The sequence below is a fragment of the Musca vetustissima genome, unplaced genomic scaffold (assembly GCF_032173495.1).
Source record: "Musca vetustissima isolate MV318-11 ecotype Yass unplaced genomic scaffold, APGP_CSIRO_Mvet_v1 utg203640, whole genome shotgun sequence".
Lineage (NCBI taxonomy): Eukaryota > Metazoa > Arthropoda > Insecta > Diptera > Muscidae > Musca > Musca vetustissima.
Genome location: NW_026884582.1, coordinates 11,713 through 35,834, shown reverse-complemented (window position 1 = coordinate 35,834; position 24,122 = coordinate 11,713). Strand labels below are relative to the sequence as shown.

The window sequence follows — 24,122 nt, the reverse complement described above, 5'->3', positions numbered from 1 at the left end:
CATAGCGTACTGAATTGAGTTTAGAACAATGTGTGTTAAATTTCGTGAAAATCGGTAAAGATATCGATGTAGCTCCCATATATATTTTCATCCGATTTAAAGGAAATGGTACACCAAAGTCCCTATATACCATTCGATCTGCACGAAATTTGGCATATCGCACTGAATTGAATCTAGAATGATGTTTGCAAAGTATCGTGGAAATCGGTCCAGATTTCGATATAGCTCCCATATATATTTTCATCCGATTCTATGTAAATGGGTTACCAAAGTCCCTATATATCTTTCGATTTGCACGAAATTTCACACAGCGTACTGTATTCAGCCTAGAATGATGTGTGTTATGTTTCGTGAAAATCGGTTAAGATTTAGATATAGCTGGCATATATATTTTCGTCCGATTTAATGTAAATGGTGCACCTAAGTCGCTATATATCCTTCGATTTACACTAAATTTGCCACAGCGTAATGAATTAGGTCTAGACTGATGTGTGTTAAATTTCGTGAAAATCGGTTCAGATTTAGATATAGCTCCCATATATATTTTCCTCCGATTTAAGGTAAATAGTGCACCAAAGTCCCTATATATCTTTCAATATGCACGAAATTTGGCATAGTATACTGAAATAAGTCTGTAGCGATATGTGTTATGTTTCGTGAAAATCGGTTCAGATATCGATATAGCTCCCATATATATTTTCATCCGATTTAAAGGAAATGGTGCACCAAAGTCCCTATATACCATTCGATCTGCACGATCTATTTGGCATAGCGTACTGAATTGAATCTAGAATGGTGTTTGCAAAGTTTCGTGAAAATCGGTTCAGATTTAGATATAGCTCCCATATATATTTTCGTCCGATTTTAGGTAAATGGTGCACTAAAGACCCTATAAATTCTCCGATTTGCATTCAATTTGGCATAGAGTTCTAAAATGGGTCAAAAATGGTGTGAGTTTCGTGAAAATCGGTTCAGATTTAGATATAGCTCCCATATATAGTTTTGTCCGATTTGCATGAAATTTTGTAAGGATACATATGACATATTTTCGACCCAGTCCGACTTTACTACTTTTCTTGGTTTAAAACTATTTTTCCAAGTAGTCACCAAATCGTGGATTTCTTAAAAATATTTTTCAATAGGCTTCCTTTCTGTTCCGCTGTGAGTACCTATATTTGAATATGACGCACTTAGATATAGAATAGCTGAAGCCAGGTCAGAACCTGTTTCTTGTTTTTGTATAATGCATTTAATTATATTTATTATTAAATTATATTTGTTTAAACATTTTAAGTATGACAGGTATTTTTAATGGGAACACTAACACGTGTCTTCAAATATGGGATGGGTCGTCGAACCTAGAAGAGAACAAATTTAGTATTTCTAATTATTATTTCTAATAGATAAATATTTTTATTTATATATATTAATATTTTTAAACTATTGCTTTATGATATTTTTTCTAGCTACCGTCCATTTCATGTTTGAAAATTTTTATAAATATGGTAATTTTCGGGCCTGGATTGGTTACTATCTATATCTCATTATATCGGAACCGGAAGATGTGGAGGTGAGTTACCGTCCCTTCCCAATAAAAATAATAAATAATATTCCTCCAAAAAATGTTCTTCCCTCTTTAGTACGTCTTAGCCAGCACCGATTTAATTGGCAAATCCGATGTCTACGACATGATGCACCCCTGGCTTGGTGATGGCCTGCTGACGAGCAAAGGCAGCAAATGGCATAAACATCGTAAAATGATCACTCCATCATTTCATTTTAAAATTTTACAAGATTTCCATGAGGTTATGAATACGAATTCCAGTAAATTTATTGAAAAGCTGAGAGAGGTGTCTCAGGGTGATAACATATTCGATTTTCAGGGAATGGTCAACTATTTGACATTGGATGTTATTTGTGGTAAGGGGAAAGATGTTATTATTATAAAAAAATTAAAAAAAAATCATACTTGTTTCGGTTTCAGATACCGCCATGGGTGTTAACATCAATGCCATGGATAATCCCCATACCGAATTTGCCAAGGCTGTGGAATTGTAAGTCTGGTTGATATACAAAGGAATTAATTATCAAAAATATTTTTAATTTATTTTTCTAGTATTTGTTTGAACATAAACATGCGGGCTTTTAATCCATTGAAGCGGAAACATGCCACCTATCAGTTCTTCCCCGACTTCAAGGAGTACTGCAGGGCCCTGAAGGTTTTAAAGGAATTTACATATGATGTGAGTAGAAAATATTTTTAAAAAATCCACGCCTTTGGTAGCTACTTGAAAAAAAACCAGTAAGGAAAGTAGTAAAGTCGGACTGGCCCGACTATATGATGCCCTTCACCACTTTGGGCATATTCTAAATATGTATCCTAACAGACGTAGCTTGTTATTATTATAGACGTAATTCAGTATGTTATGCTAAATTTCGTGCAAATCGAAAGATATATAGGGTCTTTAGTGGACTATTTACCTAAAATCGGGCGAAACTATATATGGGACCTCTATCTAAATCTGAACCGATTTTCACGAAACTTTGCACACATCATTCTAGACTTAATTCAGTACGCTATGCCAAATTTCGTGCAAATCGAAAGATATATGGGGACTTTAGTGGACTATTTACCTAAAATCGGGCGAAACTATATATGGGAGCTCTATCTAAATCTGAACCGATTTTCACGAAACTTTGCACACATCATTCTAGACTTAATTCAGTACTCTATGCCAAATTTCGTGCAAATCGAAAGATATATAAGAACTTTGGTGCACCATTTACATGAAATCGGACGAAACTATATATGGGAGCTATATCTAAATCTGAAGCGATTTTCACGAAACTTGGCAGACATCATTCTAGGCTTAATTCAGTATGTTATGCCAAATTTCGTGGAAATCGAATGATATATAGGGACTTTGGTGCACCATTTACCTTAAATCGGACGAAACTATATATGGGAGCTATATCTAAATCTGAACCGATTTTCACGAAACTTGCCAGGCATCACTCTAGGCTCAATTCAGTACGTTATACCAAATTTCGTGCAAATCGACAGATATATAGGGACTTTGGTGCACCATTTACCTTAAATCGGACGAATATATATACGGGAGCTATATCTAAATCTGAACCGATTTTCACGAAACTTTGCACACATCATTCTAGACTTAATTTAGTACGCTATGCCAAATTTCGTGCAAATCGAAAGATATATAGGGACTTTAGTGGACTATTTACCTAAAATCGGGTGAAACTATATATGGGAGCTCTATCTAAATCTGAACCGATTTTCACGAAACTTTGCACACATCATTCTAGACTTAATTCAGTACGCTATGCCAAATTTCGTGCAAATCGGAAGATATATAAGAACTTTGGTGCACCATTTACATGAAATCGGACGAAACTATATATGGGAGCTATATCTAAATCTGAACCGATTTTCAGGAAACTTAACACACATCATTCTAGGCTTAATTCAGTATGTTATGCCAAATTTCGTGCAAATCGAAAGATATATAGGGACTTTGGGGCACCATTTACATGAAATCGGACGAAACTATATATGGGAGCTATATCTAAATCTGGACCGATTTTCACGAAACTTGCCAGGCATCACTCTAGGCTCTATTCAGTACGTTATACCAAATTTCGTGCAGATCGACAGATATATAGGGTCTTTGGTGCACCATTTACCTTAAATTGGACGAAAAAATATATGGGAGCTATATCTAAATCTGAACCGATTTTTTCCCAATTTCAATAGGGGTCGTCCTTGGTCCAAATAAGTGAGCTATGCCAAATTTCATCCAAATCGGATTATAAATGCGACCTGTACTTTGTTTACAATTTAACACCAACAGGCGGACAGACGGACCACGGACATGCATAAATCGACTCAGAAAGTGATTCTATGCATATTCTCAAAAGGAACTATGGGTCTATCTCGTTTCCTTTTCCCTGTTACAAACATATGCACAAAGACATAATACCCTGTACCACAGTGTGTTGAAGGGTATAAAAACAATTATAACCAGTGAGCGGAGTAGTATAGTCGGACGGGACCGACCATACGATACCCTACCGGATTTTTATTCCGAGTTTTCGGTCCACTTCATCCCAAAATTAATATCTAACCATCACCGAAGATTATGGGCGTTGTCCTTGACCAAAGCTGGAGCCTCGCCAATGTTGAACCCTTGAAAAAATATTAAAATTTTTTTCTTTTTTAGGTTATCCAAAAACGCATGGATCTCCGTAAGCGAGAGGAAGAAGAAGCTGTCAAACGTAAAATAAGCACTGACAAATTTGATGGGGATTTCAAAAAACCCAAAATGGCATTCTTGGATACTTTGCTTTCCTCCACGGTTGATGGTCGTCCCCTGACCATACAAGAGGTTTACGAAGAAGTCTCCACATTTATGTTCGAAGGACATGATACAACAACCTCGGCTTTGTCGTTTATAACATATCTTCTCTCTCGGCATCTAGGAGTACAAAGAAAAGTCTACGAGGAGCAGCGGGCAATAATGGGCGAAGATATGAAACGTAATGCCACCTTCCAGGAGATAAATGATATGAAATACTTAGATATGGTTATCAAGGAGTCCCTGCGTCTATATCCCAGTGTACCCATTGTGGGTAGACTTACCGATAAGGAATATAATATGAGTGGGTATTTTCAATCTTTTTTTAAAGGATTTTTTCATTAATGGCATTTTTATTTTTCCACCTCTAGATGGCAAAATCATACCCCCTGATACCTCAACCATGGTCTTCATTATGGCCTTGGGTTATAATGAGAAAACCTTTCCCGATCCCTATCGTTTTGATCCGGAACGTTTCTCCACCGCCAAGTATAATGATGACAAACATAATCCCTTCGATTATGTGCCGTTCAGCGCCGGGCCACGTAATTGCATTGGTCAAAAATTTGCTCTTCTAGAAATAAAGACGGCCATATCAAAAATCGTCCGACATTTTGAAATTTTACCAGCCCTGGATGAGTTGGAATCGAAGGATGGTTATGTGAGCAATTATCTTGGTCCGAATAGGGAAAAACGGCCGCAGCTACATAAATATGAACCACGATTGGCAATGGTCATAACATTGAAATCGGATAATGGTATTATGCTGAGAATGAGAGAGAGAGGAAATGAGAAATAAGTTAAGTTGTTGTTATTGTATATATATATATATATTTTTAAATTTAAATAAAAAATGTTTAAGAGAAATATTTTTTTGATTTTTTTAAAGAATGGTTAAATATTTTTTTCAATTAGATACTTTTGGCGTGGATTTTTATACCCTTCGCCACACTGTGGCAAGAGGAAAGGAGATAGACACATGGTTCCGTCAGTGGATGTTAAATTGTAAACAAAGTACAGATCGCATTTATGATCCGATTTGGATGAAATTTGGCACAGCTAACTTATTTGGCTCAAGGACGAACCCTATTGAAATTGGGAAAAATCGGTTCAGATTTAGATATAGCTCCCGTATATAGTTTCGTTCGATTTATGGTAAATGGGGTACCAAGGTCCCTATATATCTTTCGATTTGCACGAAATTTGACATACCATAATAAATTAGGTCTAGAATGATGTGTGTCAAGTTTCCTGAAAATTGGTCCAGATTTAGATATAGCTCCTATATACTTTCGTCCGATTTTATGTAAATGATGCATCAAAGTGCCTATTTATCTTTCGATTTGAAATTTGGCATATAGTTCTGAATTAGGTCCAGAATGATGTGTGCAAGTGGTTGCGTGAAAATCGGTTCAGATTTAGATATAGTTCCTATATATATTTACGTCCGACTTAAAGGTAAAAGGTGCTCCAAAGTCCCTATGTGTCTTTCGATTTGCACGAAATTTGGCACAGCGTAATGAATTAGGTCTAGAATGATGTGCGTTAAGTTTCGTAAAAATCGGTTCAGATTAAGATATAGCTCCTATATATATTTTCGTCTGATTTAAGATAAATGGGGCACTAAAGTTCTTACATATCTTTCAATTTGCACTAAATTTGGCACAGCGTACTAAATTAAGTCTTGAAGGATGCCTGTTAAATTCTGTGAAAATCGGTTCAGATTTAGATATAGCTCCCATATATATTTTCGCCCGATTGAAGGTAAATGGGGCACCAAAGTCCCTATATATCTTTTGATTCGCACGAAATTTGGCACAGAGTACTGAATGACGTCCAGAATGACGTGTGTTAAGTTTCGAGAAAATCGGTTCTGATTTGGATATAGCTCCCATATATATTTTCGTCCGATTTGAGGTAAACGGTGCACCAAAGACCAATATATCTTTCGATTTACAGGAAATTTGGCATAGCGTAATGAATTGAGTATAGAATGATGTATGTTAAATTTCGTAAAAGTCCAGATTTAGTCCAGATTTAGATATAGCTCCCATATATATATATATATATATATATATTTTCGTCCGAATTAATGTAAAGGGTGCTCCAAAGCCCCTATATATCTTTCGATTTGCACGACATTTTGCGTAGAACACTGAATTGTGTCTAGAATGATGTGTGTAAAATTTCGAGAAAATCGGTTCAGATTTAGATATAACTCCTATATATATTTACGTCCGATTTAATGTAAATGGTGCACCAAAGTCCCTATATATACTTCGATGTGCACGACATTTGGCAAGGGTACTGAATTGAGGCTAAAATGATGTGTTTCAAGTTTCGTAAAAATCGGGTAAGATTTAGATATATCTCCTATATATATTTACGTCCGATTTAAGGTAAATAGGGCACCAAAGTCCCTATATATTATTCGATTTACACGAAATTTGGGATAGCGTGTTAAATTAAGTCTAGAAAGATGTGGGTTAAATTTCGTGAAAATCGTTGAGATTTAGATATAGCTCCCATATATATTTTCGTCCGATTTTATGTAAATGGTGCACTAAAGTCCCTATATATCCTTCGATTTGCACGAAATTTGGCATAGCGTACTGAACTAGGTCCAAAATAATATGTGCTAAGTTTTGAGAAAATCGGTTCAGATTTAGATATAGCTCCCATATATAGTTTTGTCCGATTTTATGTAAATGGTGCTCCAAAGTCCCTATGTATCTTTCGATTTGCACGAAATTTGGCATAGCGTACTGAATTAGGTCCAGAATGACGTGTGTTAAATTTCGAGGAAATCGGTTCAGATATTGATATAGCTCCCATATATATTTCGGTCCGATTTAATGTAAATAGTGCATCAAAGTCCCTATATATCATTCGATTTGTACAATATTTGGCATAGCGTACTGAATTAAGTCTAGAAAGATGTGTGTCAAATTTCGAGAAAATCGGTTCAGATTTAGATATTGCTCCTATATATATTTACGTCCGATTTAAAGGTAAATGGGGCACCAAAGTTCCTATATACCTTTCGATTTGCACGAAATTTGGCATAGGGTACTGAATTAGGGCCAGCATGATGTGTGCAAAGGTTGCGTGAAAATCGGTTCAGGTTCAGATATAGCTCCCATATATATTCGACCGATTTAATGTAAATGGTGCTCCAATGCCCCTATATATCTTTCGATTAGCACGAAATTTTGCGTAGTATATTGAAATGTGTCTAGAATGATGTGTGTCAAATTTCGAGAAAGTCGGTTCAGATTTAGATATAGCTCCTATATATTTACGTCCGATTTAAGGTAAATGGGTCACCAAAGTTTTTCGATTTACACGAAATTTGGGATAACGTGTTAAATTAAGTCTAGAAAGATGTGGGTTAAATTTCGTGAAAATCGGTTTAAATTTAGATATAGCTACCATATATATTTTCGTCCGATCTTGAATTATGTGTGCCAAGTTTCGTTAAAATCGGTTCAGATTTAGATATAGCTCCCACATATATTTTCCTCCGATTTATGGTAAATGGTGCATCAAAATCCCTATATATCTTTCGATATGAGCGAAATTTTGCATGGTGTACTCAATTGAGAATAGAATGTCGTGTGCCAAATTTCGTGAAAATCCGTTCAGATTTAGCTCCTATATATATATATATATATATATATATGTCAATGTTCCTTCGAAAAGGCGACGTCTGTTAGGATACATATGTAGAATATACCCAAAGTGTTGAAGGGTATCATATAGTCGGCCCAGTCCGACTGGTTTCGCAATATTTTTTTAAGTAGCTAAAATAGCCAACGATTTGATACCGACCATTTTGGTCAAAAAAGGTATACAAAAATATGGTAACTCTATTTGTTCCACTCTCTTTTCGCCACACACACAGAAGTCTCTTAAATGCAATCAAATATCATTTCCTTGATTCCAGTATAAATGTCTTCAGTAATTTCAAACTGAAGTTCATTAGTCTTGAGAGTGTTAAAGCGTAACGATCGTGACACGGTGACTGACAGCTCCGAGTGAGCATAGCAACAATAAAAACCCAAATAAATAGAATTCGAAATCTTTCTTTTCAAATAGATATTCAAAAAACACAAACATGTTTTTGTTGTTACTATTAGTATTATTGCCATTTTTGTGGATTGTGTATAAAGAACAATTCTATGCACGAAAACGCGAACAAATTTCCCATACTGGGGGTCCAAAGATGTTGCCCTTAATAGGAAATGCACATCAGTTGGGGAAAACACCGCACGGTAATGCAATTACAACTACAACAAAAACAACAACTGCAACTTACAATTGCTGATGTGAATTTCAATAATTATAGCTATTGTGAATTAATGATGATGCTTCGAAATTAGAACATGTGGTGTGGTGAACCGGATATTCGGGTTTCGACAAATTTACAATATTTCGAAAAGATAAAAAGTGGTACTTCTATATAAAAATTATTTATATGAAAAAATCAAATATTTTTTGTTTGGAACCGGTTTTTATTTTTTGTTAACCGGTTATTTGGTTTTGGAACTTTGAAAATGTGTGATTATTTGTCAATTTAAAGGTATTCTAATTCGTGAAAGAGTACACACCAACATCATAAAGTGGTTGTTAGGTTATAAAATCAACTGTTTCAAGTGTATTGAACCGATTATTCGGCTCATGATGTAAAAATAAAATGATTTTGATTTTAATTTACCAGATTTTATATCACAGTTTTTTTGTAATATTAATGTTATCATTACAATGATCTCTATAGCCAATTTTGGCGTAGAATTTGTCATTTGTGAACCGGGTTTTGGTAATAATTGGAACCGGATTTTCGGTTTTTATATTATAAACAATTTTAAAGACCTAAAAATAGATTTTTTATGTTTCAGAATGAAGCTTCATAAATATTTACTAAATTTTTCTTTGTAAATGATCCGGGTTCGATGTAAAACTGTAACCGGTTTCTATATTTTTAAGATATATTTGCATATTATATGGAAAAATATTAATATTGTCAATAAAATTTTCTTTATAGTCCATTTCGATGTAAAATTTTTCATTTGGGAACCGGTTTTTTGTACTATTCGGAACCGGGTTTTCGGTTTTTATATTACAAAAATGTTTAAAGGGATTACAAATTGAATTATTATGAGTCAATTGAATTATTATGTGAACCGGGTTTTGGTAATAATTGGAACCGGATTTTCGGTTTTTATATTATAAACAATTTTAAAAACCTAAAAATAGATTTTTTATGTTTCAGAATGAAGCTTCATAAATATTTACTAAATTTTTCTTTGTAAATGATTCGGGTTCGATGTAAAACTGTAACCGGTTTCTATATTTTTAAGATATATTTGCATATTATATGGAAAAATATTAATATTGTCAATAAAATTTTCTTTATAGTCCATTTCGATGTAAAATTTTTCATTTGGGAACCGGTTTTTTGTACTATTCGGAACCGGGTTTTCGGTTTTTATATTACAAAAATGTTTAAAGGGATTACAAATTGAATTATTATGAGTCAGAATGAAGTTTTATAAATATTTACTATATTTTTCTTTGAAAATTAACCGGGTTTGTTGTAAAACTGGAACCGGTTTCATTCTCTTTTAGACATATTTTATTATATTATATGAAAAATTATTCATATTATCATTCCAGTGGTCTTTATAGTCAATTTTGGCGAAGACTTTGTGATTTTGGAATCCGGATTACGTAATAATCGGAACCGGATTTTAGGTTTTTCAATACAAAAATTTGTTTAAAGCATAATAATTGATTTTTTTATGTGTCAGAATGAAGTGAAATAAATATTTATTATATTTTTCTTTGAAAATTAACCGGTTTTACGTCGAAAACTGAAACCGGTTTCTTCAGTTATTTTAAATTTTATAAATTATAGTTATTTAAAATCATTACAATTTCACTTATAAAAGTTTTGCAACAAATTTTTATTAAAATTGAACTAGGATTTCTTTAAAATTAAATCGGGTTTGTCTGAAAATCAAACCGGTTTTTTAATAATTATTAATTTTATTAAATATTCCTTAATAAAAATCTATGCCAATTAATTTATAATATTTTTTCAACGGATTTTTATTAATATAAAACGATATTTTCTATAAATTGGAACCGGATTTGTGTGATAATCAAACGGTTTTTTATTAATTGCAATGTCAAAAGGAGATCTTTGTTGAAAATTTTTAATAAATGATTTAAAAGAAATTTAACATGTATTTTATTTTTGACAATTTTTTATAAAAAAATATTATTAAATTGGAACTGGGATTTCTTTAAAATAGAATCGGTTTTGTGTGAAAATACAATCGGTTTTTCAGTTTTTTTTTCAGTTTTCATTAAATACAATTTAATAAAAATCTATATAAAATCATTTATAATATTTTTACAACGGATTATTGATATAAAATTGTGTGTTTCAATAAATTGGAGCCGGGTTTTGTGTTAAAATCTAACGGTTTTTATTAATTTTAATTTCAATAAGTGATTTTCTTTTTGAAAATTTTTAATAATAGATTAAAAATATTTTAAATGATTTTCGATTAATATTTTTTTGCAATATGGAACCGGTTTTTAAAAAAACTCAAACCGGTTTTTTGCAAACAAATGAACCGGATTTTAATTTTTTAGTTTTTAAAAATTTTTGTTAGCCAAATATAAATCGTTTTTGAAAATTTTTAATAATCGATTAAAAATATTTTAAATTACTTGTGATTAAATTTTTTTTTCAATATGGAACCGGTTTTTAAAAAAAAAACTCGAACCGGTTTTTTGTAAAAATATGAACCGGTTTTTTTATTTTTTACAAATTTTCTTTGGCCAAATCTAAAACGTTTTGGAATAAAATGTTAAAAAATTGTATTGCCAAATTTATGCGTTTTGCGTGCGGTAGCTGGTTAGCAATGGGGTTTCGTTGGAATTGAGCTCTGTGTCTCACTGGCATCGCATTACAATTTTTATTGTTTTGCCTTTTCTCTCCCTCTCTCTTTCTCTTGTTAGTTCATTAATGTTTACTAATGTCAATGTTTGAAATCATTTCTTTTTGTTGTGATTTTGTTTATAGCATTGTGTCGATCTGAATGCAATGTCCATTTCGAAAAACCGGTTTACTAGTTATTGTCTCAGTGCTTCTTCTTATGCATTAAACAAAAAAAAAAAAAAAAAACAAATCGTATTTTTGTGTTGTTGTGATTTTGGTTTTCTTTACCATTTCCTACAATGTCAATAAAATTTTTTTCGATTCGGTTTTGAAACAGTCTACTTCTGGAGAACAGAAATAGCTATTCATTGATAATCATAATTTAAGTACCAATTGCTTCGGGTTAAATAATATTCTAGATAAGATTATTTGTATAAAAAATTATTGAAATTAATGTATTATACACTGAAAGAAATTGGGGTCATATTTTAGCGGATTGAAAAAAATATTTTTAAAAAAATCCACCCAAGTCGGCTTTTTAAAATTTTTTTTTAAATCCACGCCTATGTTGGCTGCTTGAAAAAAATATTTTTTTAAAAATAATTAAGAATTGATTTCTATTTACTAAAAAAATAATATTTTTTTAATTTATTTTTGCAGATATTTTAAATTTTTTATTCGATAATTGTTACAAAAATAATTTTCAGAATTTTCGTGTATGGATTGGTTATTATCTGAATATTTTCGTAACAGAACCGCAAGATGTTGAGGTGGGTCGCAAAATTTAAATTAATACCCAATAATATAATATTTCCAACCTCTTCCCTTTTTCAGTTCATTTTGTCCAGCACCAGCCTGATTAAAAAATCCGATATCTATGAAATGACCTATGACTGGTTGGGCGATGGCTTGCTAACCGGTACCGGCCAGAAATGGCATAAAAATCGTAAAATCATAACACCGGCATTTCATTTTAAAATTTTGCAAGATTTCCATGATGTTATGAATAAAAATTCCAATTAATTCGTGGAGAAGCTGCGAGAGGCCAGCAAAGGGGATGCGATATTTGATTTTCAAAATATGGTCAATTATTTTACATTGGATGTTATTTGCGGTGTGGTTGGAAATATTTTTTTTCGAATTGGGGAAAATAAAAATAATGAAAAATGATTCATGTTTCAGATACTGCCATGGGTGTCTCCATAAATGCCATGGACAATCCGCATACGGAATTTGCCAAGGCTGTGGAATAGTGAGTAGGATTTTTTCAAATAATTTTTTTTGGGAAATTTTTAAAAAATATATATTTTTTTGTAGTAATGTGCCAACATCAACATGCGAGCCTTTCATCCTCTGAAACGTAGCAAGCTGACATATCAGTTCTTTCCGGAATACAAGGATTACTGCAAAGCCATAAAGACCTTAAAGGATTTTACATTTGATGTGAGTAAATATTTTTTTAAGTAATTAAAAATATTTTTAAAACAATTCAGTACGCTATGCCAAATTTCGAGAAAATTGACGGAAATGTTGAGGCTTTGGTGCACCATTTACATAGTATCGGACGAAAAAATATATGGGAGCTACATCGAAATCTGAACCGATCTTCACGAAATTTAACACACATCATTCTAGACTTAATTCAGTATGCTAGGCCAAATTTCGTGTAAATCGAATGATATATAGGGACATTGGTGCACTATTAACATAGAATCGGACGAAAATATATATGGGAGCTATATCTAAATCTGAACCGATTTCTACGAAATTTTACACGCATCATTCTAGACTTAATTTAGTACGTGAAGCCGAATTTCGTGCAAATCGAATGATATATAGGGACTTTGGTGCACTATTTACCTAAAATCGGACGAAAATATATATGGGAGCTATATCAAAATCTGACCCAATTTTCTCGAAACTTGGCACACATAATTCTAGCCTCAATTCAGTACGCTATGTCAAATTTCGTCCAAATCGAATGATATATAGGGACATTGGTGCACTATTTACCTATAATCGGACGAAAATATATATGGGAGCTATATCTAAATCTTAACCGATCTTCACAAAATTTAACACACATCATTCTAGCCTCAATTCAGTACACTATGCAAAATTTCGTGCAAATCGAAAGATATATAGGGTCTTTGGTACACCATTTACCATATATCGGACGAAAATATCTATGGGAGCTATATCTAAATTTGAACCGATTTTCCCGGAACTTATCACTCATAAATTCGGACTAAATTCAGTATGCTATGCCAAATTTCGTGCAAATCGAAAGATATATAGGGGCTTTGGTGCACTATTTACCTAAAATCGGACGAAAATATAGATGGGAGCAATATTTAAATCTGAACCGATTTTCCAGAAACTTAGCACTCATCATTTCAGACTCAATTCAGTACGCTATGACAAATTTCGTGCAAACCGAAAGATATATAGGGACTTTGGTGCACTATTTACCTAAAATCGGACGAAATTATATATGGGAGCTATATCTAAATTTGAACCGATTTTCCCGAAACTTACCAATCATAATTTAGGACTCCATTCAGTACGCTATGCCAAATTTCGTGCAAATCGAAGGAGATATAGGGACTTTGGTGCACTATTTACATACAATCGGAGGAAAATATATATGGGAGCTATATCTAAATCTGAACCGATTTCTACGAAATTTTACACACATCATTCTAGACTTAATTCAGTACGTGAAGCCGAATTTCGTGCAAATCGAAGAATATAAAGGGTCTTTGGTGCACCATTTACATAAAATCGGACAAAACTATATATGGGAGCTATATCTAAATCTGAACCGATTGTCACGAAACTTTGCATACATCATTCTGGACCTCATGCGAAACTCTATGCCAAATTTCATGCAAATCGAAAGATATATAGAGACTTTGGACAAATAGGGTTCGTCGTTGGGCCAAATAAGTGAGCTGTGCCAATATTCATCCAATTCGGATCATAATTACGAGCTGTACTTTGTTTACTATTTAACATGGACAGACAGACAGACATGCATAAATCGATTTAAAAAGTGATTCTATGCATATTCTCAAAAGGAACTATGGGTCCATCTCGTTTCCTTTTGCCTGTTACAAACATACGCACAAAGACATAATACCCTGTACCACAGTGTGGTGAAGGGTACAAAAACCACTCTTCGATTGTACCCCCCGAAAAAATATTAAAAAATCCATGCCAATGATTCCTTTTCGTTTTTCCCCTTTCAGGTCATTGAGAAGCGTGTCAAGCTCCATAAAGAACAAGAGTTCAACAAACTCAACGAAAATACCGCCGATGAATTCAACAAACCCAAGAGAGCCTTTTTGGATACCCTGCTCTCAGCCACGGTGGATAATAGACCCTTAACCACCCAAGAGCTATACGAAGAGGTGTCCACATTTATTTTTGCGGTAACTCCCAAAAAATCCCTATTGAAGAAAAAGTTTAATATTTGATTTATTTTAGGGTCACGACACCACCTCATCGGCCATATCTTTTGCCGTGTATCTTCTGTCACGCCATCTAGAGGTTCAAAGAAAAGTCTACGAAGAACAGCAGCGCATAATGGGAGAGAATCTCAAACGCAATGCCACATTTCAAGAAATTGCCGATATGAAATATTTAGATATGGTTCTGAGAGAGACGCTACGGTTATATCCCAGTGTGCCGGTTGTTGGTAGGCACACGGAAAAGGAGTATAATATGAGTAAGGAATTTTTTGAGGAAAAAATTAAGAGAAAAATTAATAATTCTTCATCTTCCATAGATGGCAAGCTCATACCCGAGGATACTTCGCTAAATATTTTCATTATGTCTTTGGGTTATAACGAGAAGACCTTCCCAGATCCCTATCGTTTTGATCCCGAAAGATTTGCCGCCGCTGTAGAGACTCACAAACCCTTTGAATTGGTACCCTTTAGTGCAGGGCTACGTAATTGTATTGGACAAAAATTTGCATTGCTCGAAGTAAAGACAGCTGTTTCGAAAATTGTTCGCAACTTTGAGATCTTGCCACCCTTGGATGAGTTAGCATCCCAAGATGGTTATGTTAGTAATTGGCTTGGTCCCCAGCGGGAACAGAGACCGAAATTACACAAATATGAACCAAAACTAGAAATGGTATTAACTTTGAAATCGGAAAATGGTATTTTGATACGATTGAGGGAAAGAAATTAGATTTATGGTGTTTGTGGCGTTACTAGAAATAAGTAAATTTGATTTATTTACGACAAAACTAAGAAATGAAACAAAATTTTGTAATTCTAATTATCCATCCCTGAAATAATATAACATAGGTGGTGGTCCGGGCTAAAAGATCTTAAGGTAAGTATTCCCTTGCAGTTTCAACAGTTATAATAACCAATGTTAAAGTATAAATTCATACACCCTAAAAGTATGCAACATATTGAGAAGAAACATGTATTTGCAAGATAACAGGGCGACTCAAAAAAATATTTAAAAGTGCATATTTGTAGTAAAGCCCAGCAAGAAATAAAAAATATATATATTTTAATAACATGGGAGCTTTATCTAAAATTGAACCGATATTCATGAAACTTACCACACAACACTCTAGGCTTAATGCAGTACGCTGTGCCAAATTTCGTGCAAATCGAAAGATATTTAGGGTCTTTGGTGCACCATTTACCTTAAATCGGATGAAAATATATATGGGAGCTATATCTAAATCTGAACCGATTCTCACGAAACTTAACACACATCATTCAAGGCTTAATTCAGTACGCTGTGCCAAATTTCGTGCAAACCGAAAGGTATATAGGGACTTTGGTGCAACACACATTTACCTAAAATTTCGTGTAAATCGAAAAAATATATATGGGAGCATATATATATATATATATAATCTATTTTTACGAAATTTAACACACATCATTCTAGGCTTAATTCTGTACGCTGTGCCAAATTTCGTAAAAATCGAAAGATATTTAGGGACTTTGGTGCACCATTTCCCTTAAATCGGATGAAAATATATATGGGCGCTATATCTAAATCTGAACCGATATTCACGAAACTTAGTACACGTCATTCTAGGCTTAATTCAGTAAGCTTTGTCAAATTTCGTGGAAATCGAAATATATTTAGGGACTTTGGAGCACCATTTACCATAAATCGTACGAAAATATATATGGGAGCTATATCTGAACCAATTTTTTTTAAAGTCCAGGTTGGAAAAAACATTTTTGTAGGTATTAAAGGGATTTCTTATTTATTTTTTTATAATATTAAACATATTTTTTTATATTTATATATTTTAGATTTCTTTAGTTATTTTGAAGAACCTTTAGCTCGGATTTCCAGAAATTTCTAAAACATTTCAGACTTTCACCAAAACTGTACCCACACCAGCTTCGGCCTTAAATTGACTGGGATTGATGACTTGTCTGTGAGAAACAAAAATAATAATAATAATTTTCCCCACCTTCTCCCACAAAAGCGCATTCCAACTTACCCATCAACATTGCTGGACTGAATCGAAGCGGTAATAACTTCAGCCTTCGAACCCATTTGGAAATATTGATTAATATCAATTGTTTGATCAGTTTTACCCAAATTCAAAACGACAACATATAGATCACTACCCTCCTTCTGACGCGAATAAATGACAATATCATCGCCAATGGCTTCGATATTTAATTCGCCATCCTGGAATGAGGGTTCTTTGCGTAATTTTGTCAATTTCTTAAAGATTTGCAAGTGGGATTGAGGAGCACGCAGTTGGGCCAAGGCATTGACGGTCACATAAGTATCGGAGACGGGTAGCCAGGTATGGTCGCCGCTGGTGAAACCTAAGGGGAAATGAGTGTAGGAAAAGAGGGGAAAAGTAGAATAATATTTAAAAAAAAAATCGGGCCTATTGTAGGAGCTTGAAAAATATTTAAAAAATCCCCGCCCATTAATTCCTTTTTCATGACTTACCTGCCATATTTGAGGCATCCCATTGATAGGGAGTACGAGCCGGATCTCTGGACAAACCATAGTAGGTCTGAGGATTGCCATTACAAGCCTGGGGATCCACAGAATCTTCCCAGCTAATATACACATCGGTCATGGCCAATTCTTCACCCTGAAAACAATCGAAAATAATTTTTAAATATTTTTAAAATTTCCCCCAACACCTCGGATTCTTCTCTTACTTACATTATAGGTCACAGCATTTCCAGGCAATGTCTGCAAGAGAATATTAAACAAATCCGCCCTATTAACACCCAACCTGGAGGCCACGCGTTTATTATCATGATTACCCAGCACCCAATTGGCACGAACATCCTTTGGCATGGCAGCCATCCATTTCTTGATATGCTCCACCATAACTCCAGCCGTCGTGGAATTGGAAACATTTGATAAGAAATCGAAATTAAATGGAATATGGGAACCATTCCTCTTGCCATCACCATAGAAACGTAAAATATTTTCGAAGCTGGTATAGGCCTCTGTCATTAGGATCCTGGTATCACCACCGTGCTCTTTTTTGAATTCATCGACAACAGCGCGCCATTGATAGGCCATATCGAAAGTTTCTGGACGATCCTGTGTATAAACATGTTTATAATGGCAATTATCTTCGGGATCGGGACAATCATTGTTATCGGCCAATTCTTCATCCGGGTAATTGTTGTCCGGACCCATTTCAACTTCAAACAAAAATGGCACTGCATCAATACGGAAGCCAGCCACACCCTTGGCCAACCAAAAACGTAGAACATTTTTCATTTCCTCCACCACTTTGGGATTGCGATAATTCAGATCGGGTTGTTTAATGGCGAATTGATGGAGATAATATTGTTGGCGTTTTTCACTCCATTGCCAGGCACTGTAGCGGAAAATACTCCTCCAGTTATTGGGTGGTTCGCGTTCTCCCGTTGTGGCATTCACCTTGCCATTATGCCATATATAGAAGTCACGATATTCTGGATCATTATTTTCCGATTTTATGAACCATTCATTTTCATCACTGGAGTGATTGGGTACGAAATCGAGAATAATTTTAATACCAACTTCTTTGGCTTTGCGTATCATATTTTCAAAATCTTCCATGGTACCATATTCCGGGTGGACTTGATAGAAATCGGAAATGTCATAACCAAAATCAGCCATGGGCGATTTGAATATGGGTGAAAGCCAGGTGGCAGTGAAACCCAAATCTTTGAGGTATTGTAGTTTTTCGGTGACACCTTGAGAAAAAGATTTCCTTCATAAAATTAAAAATTCCTCCTCTCTCCTCTCCACACCCTCCTACTTACCATTTAAATCACCAATACCATCACCATCGCTGTCACGAAATGATCGCGGATAGATTTGATAGAAATTGCCATTCTCCCACCAATCCTTGGCCAGTGTGGACGCCACCACCAATGTCAGCCCCAATAGTACTGCTGACAATCTCATTTTATTCCGCAAAATTGAATTATTAAACTAAAATCGAATATTTCATTTGCCTCCGAACCGAACACAACTGAAGTTCCCCTGATTCGTACAGTTGCTTTTATAATCAAAACAATGGTTCTGATTCAAAACTTTTGTGTTTAGATTTTTTTGTTTTTCATATCGAGTCTATTTTCCCTTCGAAATGATTGCTCACAGGTTTTTTATCGCCAACAAATCACAATTGTTTTGTCAACAAATGCATCACCGTTTTTGTTGTTGTTGTTGTGTGTGAGTTTTGGTATTAGTTGCTTTTCCCACTTCTGGAAAATTGTCATCGAAAATCTAATGCTCGAAATGATTACCTGTCGTGTGAAGAGTTGAAGAGAACTTCAAATGGAATAGGAAGGAGGGTATACAAATCGTAGGAAGCTAGGCTTGAAAAAAAAAAATTGAAAAATCCACACCTATGTTTCCACCTTGAAAAAAATATATGTTTAAATCAGTGAGCGGAGCAGTATAGTCGGACGGTGCCGACCATACGATACCCTACACAACAACCACGGAACTCTAACTTTCTGCTGATGTTTATTCCGAGCCTGGGCAATATTTCTAATATTTGCACCCTCATGCCGATTAGAGGTCAACAGCACCTCTTCCTTACACTGACATATTTTACTAATATTGAGTACAACCAGTGAGCGGAGCAGTATAGTCGGACGGTGCCGACCATACGATACCCTACACAACTACCACGGAACTCTAACTTTCTGCTGATGTTTATTCCGAGCCTGGGCAATATTTCTAATATTTACACCCTCTTGCCGATTAGAGGTCAACAGCACCTCTTCCTTACACTGATATATTTTACTTATATTCAGTACAACAAGTGAGCGGAGCAGTATAGTCGGACGGGGCCGACCATACGATAGCCTACACAACTACCACGGAACTCTAACTTTCTGCTGATGTTTATTCCGAGCCTGGGCAATATTTCTTTTGTCGATTCGAGGCCAACAGCGCCTCTTCCTTACACTGACATATATTACTAATATTCAGTACAACCACTCGGCCCACTCCATCCCATCTGATTATCACGGCCGTCTTCTACACCATAACTGAAACCTCACGAAAAATTGCAAAGCGACCAGCGCTATATTTCCGATATCTAGTGTGTAAATATTTAAGTGTAGCTCCCACATCCGAGTACAAACGACAATATAATTGGTATCAATATAATTGGTATCAGGTCAACTACTCCTCCTATCAACCTCTCGGGCCTATGTCCTTCAGGAGTAAATATATACGCCATAGAATAAAAATTTTGTAATTTTTCACACAAAAGTCTGGGTCCAATTGACCCGCTAAATATTGACAGATCTTTATCAAAACAGGCATGCTTATTCTTTGGCCCGATCCCCTTCTCTATGTAAAATTTCGCGATGTTTGGGGCATAATTGAGGCCTCAGGAGCGACCAGAAAAACCGACAAAAAATAAGTATTTGGTCCATTTCATCCCCTAAATATAAACCGATCTTTACTCAAAAAATAGGGGTCTTTATCCTGCATGCAAAATTTCGTGAAGATTGGCCTGTATTGTGTTTACAAATGTAAATGGACAGACGGACGGACGAACGGACACACATGTCTAAATCGGCTCAGCTAGTCGAGATATGATGATCGGTATACTTAAAGGTGGGTCTAGGACCAATATTTCGCGGCGTTACAAACGCTTGGGGCTGCACAAAGCTATAATACCCTGACAACATAGTTGTGTAGGCTATAAAAATCCACACCTATTTTGGCTGCTTACAAAATATTTTTAAAAAATCCATCTGCTTAAAAAATTTTTAACGTTGGGCGCCATTTTTAAATGTAACCATTTCTCTAAATTTTGAAGATTGGTCCATAAATGTGGCCTGTATCGTGTTTACAAATTATAATGGACAGACGGACGGACGAACGGACACACATGTCTAGATCGACTCAGCTAGTCGAGATATGACGATCGGTATACTTAAAGGTGGGCCTGGGACCAATATTTCGCGGCGTTACAAACGCTTGGGGCTGCACAAAGCTATAATACCCTGACAACATAGTTGTGTAGGCTATAAAAATCCACACCTATTTTGGCTGCTTACAAAATATTTTTAAAAAATCCATCTGCTTAAAAAATTTTTAACGTTGGGCGCCATTTTTAAATTTAGCCATTTCTCTGAATTGTTGTGTAGTGTATAAAATCCACGCCTATTTTGGCTGCTTACAAAATATTTTTTTAAAAAAATCCATCTGCTTAAAAAATATTTAACGTTGGGCGCCATTTTTAAATTTAGCCATTTCTCTGAATTTTTGTTGCCTATCTCGTTAAATTTTTTACATTTCAACAATTATCACAGCACTTTAGTCGAGTATGATTAATTATCGAATTGTTTTAGTTGTTGTTGCTTTTTCAAATATTAGTTTTTGAATTGAATATTTAACTCTTCTCCAACGCGTCAGATATCATAGTTGAGGCTATGCACTTGAATCGGGCAACGATTCAAGTGGCGATTGGTTATCAGTAATGGAGGAAATATTGTCATAGGTTTTGAACAATATTTACGGATGGTAAGGACCTGTGCTATGGATCGTCGAGGGGGAAGGGGGGGTTCGAAAATCTATTTTTTTCAATATGGACCACCAGGAACCTCTCTAAGGATGTTAAAAAATTTTCGTATTTTTTTCGTTTCAATATTTTGATTTATTTACAGGTTTTAAATATTTTTCAGTTCCCAAATTTTATTATTTTTCTATAATTATTTTTTTCAAATTTTTTAAACCTTACAGTTTTTGTTCGCGTCAGATATCATAGTTGAGGCTATGCACTTGAATCGGGCAACGAGTCAAGTGGCGATTGGTTATCAATAATGGAGGAAATATTGTCATAGGTTTTTAACAATATTTACGGATGGTAAGGACCTGTGTTCTAGATCATCGAGGGGGAAGGGGGGGTTCGAAAATCTATTTTTTTCAATATGGACCACCAGGAACCTCTCTAAGGATGTTAAAAAATTTTCGTATTTTTTTCGTTTCAATATTTTGATTTATTTACAGGTTTTAAATATTTTTCAGTTCCCAAATTTTATTATTTTTCTACAATTATTTTTTTTTAAATTTTTTAAACCTTACATTTTTTGTTCGGATTTTTTTAAACTTTCACCAAAACTGTGCCCACCTCAGCTTCGGCCACAAATTGGCTAGGATTTATGACTTGCCTGTAAGGATACAAATAAAAAGCAAGAGGGAACATGAATAAAAACCAAATTTCTGAAGATTGTACTACCCCTTCTACACCCCTACTTACCCATCGACATTTTTCGATTGCACCGAAGTGGTAATAATTTCCGCCTTATCACCCAGCTGATAATATTGATTGAGATTTAGGGTTTGATCCTGTTTACTCAAATTCAAAACGATTACATATAAATCACTGCCGGCCTTCTGGCGAGAATAGACGATAATATCATTGGCAATGGCTTGGATATTGAGTTCTCCATCCTGCAGAGAGGGTTCCTTGCGTAGCTTTAGCAATTTTTTAAAGATTTGTAAATGGGATTGCGGGGCACGCAATTGGGCCAAGGCATTAACGGTCACATAGTTATCAGCCACCGGGAGCCAGGTGTGATCACCAGTGGTGAAACCTAGAAGGGGGTGAGAAAGGAGGGGACTTAATTAAATTTCCAAAAAAGGGGATTTAAAAAAATAATTTTCTGAGGTCCCAGGATTGTCAGGATTTTTTAAAAATGTTTTTCTAAAGTCCCAACATTTTCCAGAATATTTTAAAAATATTTTTGAGGGCGTGGATTTTTAACAAAAAAATATTGTTCTAAGATTTTGCTCACCTGCCAAATTGGAGGCATCCCACTGATATGGAGTACGTGCGGGATCTCTGGACAAGCCATAGTAGGTCTGGGGATTACCATTACAGGCCTGGGGATCCACGGAATCTTCCCAGCTAATAAACACATCGGTCATTACCAATTCTTCACCCTATAAAAACGATTAAAATTTTTTAATATTTTATCTGCTATGAGTTCCCACATTTCCCTCAATATCTTACATTATAGGTAACAGCATTCCCGGGCAATGTCTGTAACAAAATATTAAACAAATCCGCTCTATTCACACCCAATCTTGAGGCCAAACGTTTATTATCATGATTACCCAGCACCCAATTGGCATAGACATCCTTAGGCATGGCATTCAACCATTTCGTGATATGGCCCACAATATCCGCAGCCGAGGTATCATTCAAAACATTTGTCAAGAAGTCAAAATTGAATGGGACATGCGAACCATTCCTTTTGCCATCACCATAAAAACGTAAAATATTCTCGAAGCTGGTATAAGCCTCTGTCAACAGGATCCTTGTATCGCCACCATGTTCCTTTTTAAATTCATCGGCCAAGGCACGCCATTGATAGGCCATATCAAAGGTTTCCGGTTGATCATTGGTGTAGATATGTTGCAAATGGCAATAATCATCTTTATCGGGACAGGAGGCAACATTTTCTATTACCGGTTCATCGGGATAATTATTATTGGCATCCAATTCTTTTTCGAACAAAAATGGTACAGCATCAATACGGAAACCGGCAATACCCTTGCCCAACCAGTAACGCATAACATTTTTCATCTCCGCCACCACTTTGGGATTGCGATAATTCAAATCGGGTTGTTTAATCGCGAATTGATGGAGATAATATTGCTGACGTTTGTCGCTCCATTGCCAGGCACTATAACGGAAGGCACTTAACCAATTGCTGGGTGGTTCACGTTCTCCCGTTGTGGCATTCACTTTGCCATCATGCCAAACATAGAAGTCACGATATTCCGGGTCATTATTTTCCGATTTTATGAACCATTCATTTTCATCACTCGAATGATTGGGTACGAAATCGAGAATAATTTTAATACCAACTTCTTTGGCTTTGCGTATCATATTTTCAAAATCTTCCATGGTACCATATTCCGGATGGACTTGATAGAAATCGGAAATGTCATAACCAAAATCAGCCATGGGTGATTTGAATATGGGTGAAAGCCAGGCGGCAGTGAAGCCGATGTCCTTGAGATATTGAAGTTTTTCGGTGACACCTGGAAGAGGAGGGGAATTAAAAAAGAACTTCCAATCTTCAGGATATTGGCTGAAGTTTATCTCTTTCGGGTCTTTTTTAGGTCCTTGCTTTTTCATTTATTTTTTCTATTACAATTTTTGCTACCTTTTCACTTGACCTACCATTTAAATCACCAATGCCATCACCGTCACTATCACGAAATGATCGAGGATATATTTGATAGAAATTGCCATTCTCCCACCAATCCTTGGACCACACTGAACCGGTTAG

General features: G+C 35.0%; 3 protein-coding genes across 3 annotated transcripts; 1 reads left to right on the top strand and 2 right to left on the bottom strand.

Annotated features, from left to right (window-relative positions):
* Positions 1 to 1,480: 1,480 nt before the first annotated feature.
* Positions 1,481 to 15,528, top strand: LOC133331590 (cytochrome P450 4e2-like). Its single transcript, XM_061539974.1, is given in 14 exon segments — positions 1,481 to 1,570; positions 1,641 to 1,920; positions 1,985 to 2,054; positions 2,117 to 2,243; positions 4,242 to 4,680; positions 4,748 to 5,141; positions 8,475 to 8,650; positions 11,989 to 12,098; positions 12,163 to 12,442; positions 12,511 to 12,572; positions 12,646 to 12,771; positions 14,580 to 14,762; positions 14,818 to 15,058; positions 15,119 to 15,528. Coding segments are annotated over 14 exon segments (2,988 nt in total).
* A 1,159-nt stretch (positions 15,529 to 16,687) lies between these two features.
* LOC133331588 (maltase A1) lies at positions 16,688 to 18,759 on the bottom strand. The gene is made up of 5 exons (XM_061539972.1): positions 18,615 to 18,759; positions 17,512 to 18,545; positions 17,290 to 17,437; positions 16,823 to 17,159; positions 16,688 to 16,754 (listed from the first exon to the last, which is right to left on the bottom strand). Exons 1-5 carry the CDS (start codon positions 18,757 to 18,759, stop codon positions 16,688 to 16,690), a joined length of 1,731 nt encoding a protein of 576 aa, XP_061395956.1.
* A 3,140-nt stretch (positions 18,760 to 21,899) lies between these two features.
* LOC133331589 (maltase A1-like) lies at positions 21,900 to 24,122 on the bottom strand. The gene is made up of 5 exons (XM_061539973.1): positions 24,014 to 24,122; positions 22,835 to 23,871; positions 22,617 to 22,764; positions 22,079 to 22,415; positions 21,900 to 21,989 (listed from the first exon to the last, which is right to left on the bottom strand). The coding sequence occupies exons 2-5, from the start codon at positions 23,792 to 23,794 to the stop codon at positions 21,923 to 21,925; spliced, it is 1,512 nt and encodes a 503-aa protein (XP_061395957.1). The 5' UTR covers positions 23,795 to 23,871; positions 24,014 to 24,122; the 3' UTR covers positions 21,900 to 21,922.